Source organism: Monopterus albus, unplaced genomic scaffold, assembly GCF_001952655.1.
Source record: "Monopterus albus unplaced genomic scaffold, M_albus_1.0 scaffold443.1, whole genome shotgun sequence".
Taxonomy (NCBI): domain Eukaryota; kingdom Metazoa; phylum Chordata; class Actinopteri; order Synbranchiformes; family Synbranchidae; genus Monopterus; species Monopterus albus.
In genome coordinates this window covers 34,007-42,308 of record NW_018128323.1, presented here as the reverse complement: position 1 = coordinate 42,308, position 8,302 = coordinate 34,007, and the positions used below count along the sequence as shown (strand labels likewise).

Sequence of the window (8,302 nt, the reverse complement as noted above, 5' to 3'; positions counted from 1 at the left end):
TTGCTAGGACGTTGTGATATGTCAACAGACACTGAGAGCTGGTTTTGGTGTCTGTTGGCTAACAAGTCCTCCTCCTCGGGTTCATCTCTGTTAGCTCCACAGCACAACCGCCGTTTTGTCAGCCCCGTCAGTCGTCGGGCGGTTCACTCGCTGCCTCCTCCGTTACAGAAAATACATCACTACAGTGTTAAAAATCAAGAGACAGAAACGCATGTCCATGTTTCGGATGGGCAGGGTGAAATTTCAGTTCGAGGTAAGTGTCCAAACGTTACGTACAACAGGAGATATCAGCGGAATGACGGCTAAGTTTAGTTTGTCATCTTGGGTTTGTCTTCAAGGAGTGAGAAAGGGGAGACAATGGGAACCGGGATGGACCAGCGGACCGAGAGAGAGAGAGAGAGAGAGCCGAGAGGAGCGTCTCATCTGCCATCTGTTAAGTCAAACACCACGCAACCACACAGCTGCACCGGTTGGTATTTCCAAAATAAAAGCATGTTTATTCTGAACGTGGGTATAGTGACAGTCAAATCTAAATATAATGTAGCTTGGATCAGAAGCATGCTGTTCCTGGCACAGAATCGTGTTTATGGCTTATGGTGGAGATATTACAGAACCCTAAAATAATTTCTCAAGCTCTTTCACTGTAATTTACATACAGATGGTAACGAATTAAAGGAAACCCCTGAATAAATGAGTGGAGACAGCCTAATGAATGCAGATGCTGGTGTGGTTTGGGTCCACTTTTCCCCACAGGGAAGGGTCACTGAGGATCATTACAAAGTTGTTCTGAGTGATCACCTATCCCATGATGAAACATTTCTATCCTGATAGGAGTGGTCTCTTCCAGGGTGACTGACCCCATCATAGGGCACGAGGGGTCACTGAATGGTTTGATGGGTGTGAAAATGAAGTGAATCATATGCTATGGCCTTCACAGTCACCGGATCCCAACTCAGTTGAACACCTATAAGAGCTTTTGGACCCACATGTTAGACATCGCTCTTCGCCACCAACATTAAAACACATTCTTTTGGACGAATGGAGACTCAATGCCAAGGTCCACTGAAGCTGTTCTGGCGGCACGTGGTGGTCCAACACCTTTCTGAGAAACTTATTGTACACTGGTTTTTCCTCTCATTTGTCACTTATAATTGAGCCTATACATTTTTTGTGGCATAAGAGTGGCCCACTAGACTGCTTTCAATCAGGGTCACAGGTGAGTATTCACTTTAGTAACGGTTGTTGTGGAATTATGTTACTCTAGCATCTTATTTTTGCTTCAGTTGGCCATAAAGGGCTTTACAGGTCCTTTGAGTTTCTGACCAAAATATGACTTGGGATCTAAGTCTGGTCCAGATTATATTTAGTCTAATCAGGTCAGGTAGCATCAGAGACTTGCATCTGTGTGTATAATACCACATAAACACACTATCAAGAGACGGAACATGTGAAGTTGCAGCCACAGGGCAAAGACTGCAAGCTGTCAGGTCTAGGACTAAATAAAAATCATTTTATGGTGAATTATGTTTCCTGACACCTTCTCAAAATGCTGCCAAAATTTGTATCCTTTAAAATATCACAAAAATGAACAAAAAAGCTGACAAATGAAAAATGCAAAACAAATGCAACAAAATAAAAGCTCAAAGGCACCAGACACAGATGTGCTATAAATAAATATAACCTTACACCTATGCATCAAGCGGCATATGACACCCCTCTTCCAAGCGCATCATTCACACATATAGGCCTACAGGGGAAGGAAGCAGCAAGGTGTGTCGCTAATGAGAAAAACAATATTTTATTTTGTATTAGTATTGTTTAAGCCCCTTAAACATCATACTTGATTTTTTTTAATGATGGTTGGACAGATATGTATTATGCTTTTACTTTGAAGACAAGCAGGTCTGAGATCCATCCCTGTTATAGCTGCCTCTGGCTGTCTTGATGAAGCTGATGTTCCGCTCGGCAGGGGAGCGGCGCGGCTCTTTTCACTCTCTGAAAACACACAAACACACACAGAGAGATGACACGTAGCTTTGGTCGGAGTGCAGCTGCTCTAGAACATGGCCTTCAACCACTATAATGTATGAGACTACTACTCTTTCTCTCTCTCTCTCTCTCATTGGGGAGTCCGATCTTGAGTTGTCAAGATAATATCCCCATTTCTCATTGACTTAATTGAAGACTGAAGGGTTTTCTGATAACCTGCTATTATGGCTGAATTGTTTTACAAAACGATAGAGTGTTTAAAAAAATTTCATGTAGCATATTAAAATTGCTCACAGCTATCCATCAATTATTGGAGAGAGCCTTGAGGTAACACTTCAGCTGGTGATTGTCTCATTGTTGAATGACACTTAATTTAGCTCAGCAGCTCTGTGCTGTTCTCACAGTGACTGAAGTTCTGTGACAGCCTCCCAGCTGCAGACTACAGGCAGATTAAGCAGCCAAATGCTTCTGGAGACAAGCAGTTTCCCTCCAATTAAAAAGTGGAGAATCTATGTGTGTGTGTGTGCATTGTGTGTGTGTTGTGGGGTCACATGTGCCCTGCCTATAAAATGGCCTGCAGTTTAGAGGTGTAGAGGCTATCGCTCCTTTAGCTATACAACAATGGCCTGCTTTCCCCTCACCATCAATCTCTGTCACATTCTACCCCTCCCACACACAGAGGAAAACAACACACACATTCAAATACACACATGCATGCGCAAACAAATACATATGCACGCACACATGTACACACTTTTGAATCACACGCAGCGCGACAGGAGTTTAATTATGCCACTAATCTTGAGTGACAGTGGCTGATTCCAATGGCTGACAATGACAATGGCTGATTCCCTGGGGCCATGTGTCAAAGCATCCACCCCTTCTTCTATTTATCATCTTTCTTACTTAGTCATCCATCCATTGCCCCATCCGTCCATATTTCCTCTAAACTTCTTCCTTTATTATCTTTAGAATGTTCGACCTGTCTTTTTCTATCATTCCCTGATGTACTCCTTCCTTTCAGTCACCTTCTTTGTCATTTATGTGCACTTTTCTAATAGTCATTCAAAAATGCAGCTTCTCTAATTTTACCCTTGTTACACATCATCTGCTCTTTTATCTTCTGCTCTTTCACAAAGAGCAGATGATGAGGTCAGCTGGGTCTGTGCATCGGGGGCCTCTCACTACAGAGACCTTGGCCTTAGTTCACCTGAGAATGAAGCCCCCTGATAATCACGGGGTAGTTTGACTATACTTTTCCACTACTGTATGGTGCACTGCCACATGTGTACTATCCATTGCAAAGGTGACATTTGATTTTTATGAAAAATCTTTTATAACCTTATTTTTCTAATCTTTACTTTTCACATAAGCTTTTTTGCTGAACATAGCTGCTTAACACGTTGCATTTCACTACACATGCAGTAAGTTAATGTGACAAATAAACCTTTAAATCTTTAAAATAACTAGTGGTGCATCAAGTCACAAACCCAGAAATGGCAACGGAGTAGGTGCACCAGTTGGATAAAAATGTTCATTCTTTACCTTAGAAACAGCAGTTGACATAATCCCATAAAAGAGCCACTCTAAAGCTGAACTGGAGCTTTTAATCATATCACACCTTCCCCATTTCCATTTAAAACACTTAAATAAAGATGTTATTTTTATGGTAATTGGATTGTGTGCTCACTGGGTTTGCAGCGTCTAGTCATCTATCTATATTGTCGCGAATATAATTATTAATGCAACATACAGTATGTTAGATCACTATTTATTTATTCTTATTAGTTGCAATCTCTCAGTGTACTTGAAAATTGCAGAGCTTTACCAACATTTGCTGCTTTACTGTCATATAAAATACACTCAATTTGATTTTGACAGAAAGAAAAAGTGACAAACAGATAGAGAGAGAGAGAGGATGCACTTTCTTCCAGATAGTGAGATAGTACGTGTTTATTACTTTATCTGTCTGGACCAGATGTCACCAGATGCCTGCTGCTGCCAGTCTATCTCAGCCCACACACACATATACACAGGCAAGCCACACAGTCCTTCTGCCACTCTGACATGCTATACCTCCTACACCTTGTCCTATCTAAAAACAATCTAAGTGCAGACCCAGGTTGTTGAACAGCTTATGAATGTGGAATATCAGTAAACCACTGAAGGCTCGGATATTGTTTATCCCCTCATATTACTGAGGGTGAACAGAATTCAAATACAAGTTGACATGGACAAAAAGAAAGAGAAGGAGAAACAAGCAAAATGAGATGGGAAGGAAGGGTTAGGAGAGAAAGTGAAATAAAAGTGGGTCGGAAGTGGATAATGCACTACTGAGAAAAAAAGAAAACTCCATGTTAAGGGATGTGATATAAAAAAAGAAGAAAAGTTCAAATCATAGCAGCAAAAAATGATAAAAAATACAAAGAGTTATTCTAAAGCGATACTAAGGTGGAGACCCACAGGAAGAAGACTCGTTTGTTTACCTTGTTAGCATGAGCATTCACTGCTATTCACTATCGAATTTGGGTGACAGCGCACCATAATGACATGCCATGTGTTTTGGTTAGTACTGGATGTTAAACAATTTTTGTCTAGCATTGCCATCACACTGGTGGCGGTACTGGCATGGTTGGCGGTAGTTTCACAACAAACATAAATAGGATGGTTATGTGCTGCTGCAGCGACTCCGGCATTTTGCCAATATTTGAATAATCTTTGAAGCATTTTGATAGATGGTACTTGCAAGAGCGAGAAAGCACAGTTCAGGTGTCGGTGGAAAACTTTATTGTTTGGTCAAAGCTGAACCATTTGCAGCACAGTGTCAGCAATGTAAAGGAAAAGATTTCAGACAGAGCAGAGAGATACAGACACCTGTCACTATCCAGGATGAGGGGGTGGAGATGGCACAGCTAACATTTTATAGATTTATATCAGCAGTTTGGAACTGTTCTGACAATATGTATTTACTGTAGGTATGTCTCAGTGCAGTGTGTACAACAAATAATAATCTTGGCCAGTTCACTGTTCTGCTGTTGTGTACAAAGGAAACAGGTGTGAAGTACATTTCACACTGTAGCTGTAATCAATTCAAAGATTTACTAAACATGGCTCACCGTCCACAGATATATATTTTCGGACTGTGTATTCCCTTCCAAAGATTTACTAAACATGGCTCACCGTGCGCAGATATATATTTTCAGACTGTGTATTCCCTTGTTATGGGATTGAAGACAGTTCAATAGGCACTAAAGATTCAGTTAATACATTTTATCAACAGGTAACAAGGAATGAAATGTCACTTTCACACAGTTGTTTTTGTTTTGTTTTGTTTTTTACAGTGTAATTCGTTTAATACAAATCAAACAAAACCTCTCAAAGCTGAAAAACGTGGACATTTTCATGTTCATATTTATGCATTTATTCAAATTCACTGTGCCTTTTGGAAATGAAACTTGAAATGCAGTTAACCTGAAAAGAAATCCATAGTCAGTGTACATCCATGTTAAATGAAGGTTTCCACTCAACAGTGGGGGCACAAGTACTTGTAGCAAAATGAATGGACACTCCAACACTGCTGACAGATAATGTTCACATCCAGGAACATGTGAAACTTTATTACACACAATATCATATTAATAAATAGCCTTTGTGGCTTTTAAAAAAAATATTATCATTCTGTCATATTATTTGGTAGTTTTATACTGAGGTGTAATATCTTGGAATGTTTTTTTTAAAGATCATTTTTAATGCAGTCAATATTCTGTACATTTTTTGGGCAAGAATAGTTAGAAAAAGTGTTTTCATCTTTGATTTCCACACTTTAAGTGCAATTTGATGAAGCATTTCTTTAAGCTTTGCCACATGTTTGTCAATAATTTCATACTAATTTCCTTCAGTATTGCTGAGTGACACAACAGCCAAGGTATTTTTACCCCTATAATTATTACAGTACAGTGATTACAGTGATTTCACTATTTAATTTCTCTCAATTTTTTGTTGCCACCAACTGTGTTTACACTTTGCAGCAGTGAGGCAATCCGTTTTTTTATCTTTCCTTGCCAGGAATCAAAGAAGTCATTTATTCTTTTTCTTTTTTTTACTTGTGCAGAGGGAAATAATTTAGTCCTTGTACATAATGATCCTCAATGTTTTGTCAGTTTACCTACTGTACATTGACATGGAAATACAACAGCAACCACAAGTAGGAGCACTAAACGCAACTGCTGTAGAAGTATCCTTGTGAAATCCATTTTAATTTTGTTATGACACAAATGTGGGTCCTCGGGAAAAAAAAAATTCAAAGTTTGTAGAATACTTCTACAATTTGCCATAAAAACTAACAAAACAAACGAAAGGTCACCTGGGAGTGTGTGTTTGTATTTCAGTTGTGTGGATATAGAACGTTATGCCATGAATCACACACTAATTCAGTTCTATTTGTGCTCTCTGTCTGAGGAAGCATTTTACCTTTTTAATAGCCTGCCCTAAAGTGTGTGTGTGTGTGCATGTGAGACAGAGAGGGCCTCATATGAGAGCATGTGTATGCATTCAGTTGTGTGTGTGTGTGTGTGTGTGTGTGTGTGTGCCTGGAGGTAGAACTGAAAATGCTATTAGATGTGGCTATTGCAGTAGTAGCTCATGGCAGTCTAAATATACATATAATGTAAATCACAACAAGCTTTAAGTCCCATTATCAAATCCTGCCCTGGGTCAGTTTCTATTCAATACATTTACAATAGTTCTGCAGTCACTGCATCTTTTCCTAATGAAATATTCTCAAGAACAGCCTTCCCGTTTACTGTATGCAGTAGCTACGTTTGTTGCCCACTGTATCTCCACTTTTCTCTTATTTTCTCTTCTCATTCAGATATTATTTCATGCGTTATCTGTTTGTTTGTTTATGCTTGTTAAGACTTCCCTTGTATATACACATAAATTATTCCCAGCAGACTATTGCACTGAGGTCATTGAATCACAGGGTCATTTTACCTTTCAAGCATTCCCCTTGAAAGAAAATAAGTATGACCTGAAAGTATTCATGCGTGTTTGTATATTCTAGTCGTATGAGCGAGCATGCTTTTGATCTACCTCATATGTGCACACATTAGTGTGTATGTGCTTGCATGCAGCAATACAAATGTCTGAACAAGTTCAAATGTTGTGAAGGGTACATAAAAACATGTTCTACCACTATCCATTTGTAACCCAGAGCTGAAACACCAGTCAAACCTGGAATAACTATACAGTTACTAACTTTGCAGAGTGATTAAAGGACTAATAAATATAGGTTAAAAATGGGTTCATCAAGGTGTTGTTGAATGGTGTTGGGTGGTGGTGAGAAAACCAGTGCAACTGCAAATGTGTTTTGTGACGGTGCGAGCAGCCAACCAGCTGAGTTGGTGGTCTCTCTCATCAGCCAGTGGGGTGGTTGTCCCTCCCTTGGGAGCGAACATCCTGTTTGAGCTCGACATCGTGTGATACACTTGGGAGCCTCATGGTTGCAACACATGAAATTGATTTATTTTTTGAGTTATTCTTTCTTTCAAGCATGTAAAAACAGTTGATATGTCAACACACATAATTTTACACATATCCAACAAATGCTAATCCAATATCAATTTGCTTATACCTAGTACATGCTTGAATGGAGTAGGAAGAAGTTACTTATCCAGTCCTACCCCATAACATCATCTTACCATCACTGGTTTGCAAGCAGTATCTCTATATAAATAATTCTCTTCTACACCACACAAGTAATATACTAAAAAAATTTATAACAGCAGTTAACATTCTTACATAATTACATTCTTAAATGTGCTTTGGACAGAAATATACAGTACTATGGTTGCAAGCGAGAGCAGACGTCTTTACTGCTCTTGTCTGTTCTACGATTTTTCACATCTTCTACATTTTCAAGTCTTTGAACAAATTCTACACCTATTAAAATGCCTCCAAGAGGGAAAAGAGCTAATAAACCAGAAGCGAGCGAGGATGTTGAGGCTGAAGAAGATTCTATTTCAGCAGCGCAAGTAGCTGAGATGTTGAATTAGCAGAAGCTGATGTACACCGCGCTTATGTGCCAACAGCAAGAAAGCTTCCAAGGCTTTGTGAAACTAATTATGGAGACAAATAACAAGAGACTCGACGACGTGACCAAAGAAATACAGGAGATAAAAACGAGTTTGCAGTTTACCCAGCGAGATGTGGACGTGATTAAAGGGGCCGTGGGGGTGCAGGAAAAAATTGCCGAAGACACTAGGCGGGATGTCTACAAAACCCGTGAGAGTCTAATAACTATTACGTATAAAAT

The 8,302-nt window shown here is 39.4% G+C and overlaps 1 protein-coding gene across 3 annotated transcripts in view; it reads left to right on the top strand.

Moving 5' to 3' along the window:
• LOC109952218 (triadin) overlaps nt 1-8,302 on the top strand; it is a 31,223-nt gene continuing 22,921 nt past the window's right edge. For 2 of the 3 annotated variants that reach the window (XM_020587180.1, XM_020587179.1), the window contains exons 1-2: nt 1-253; nt 339-432. In XM_020587180.1, coding sequence (XP_020442836.1) covers nt 19-253; nt 339-432 — 329 coding nt within the window. In that variant the 5' untranslated portion in view covers nt 1-18. Of the gene's footprint in view, nt 254-338; nt 470-8,302 lie in introns of those variants that run through there. The other variant, XM_020587181.1, reaches the window with a different exon arrangement.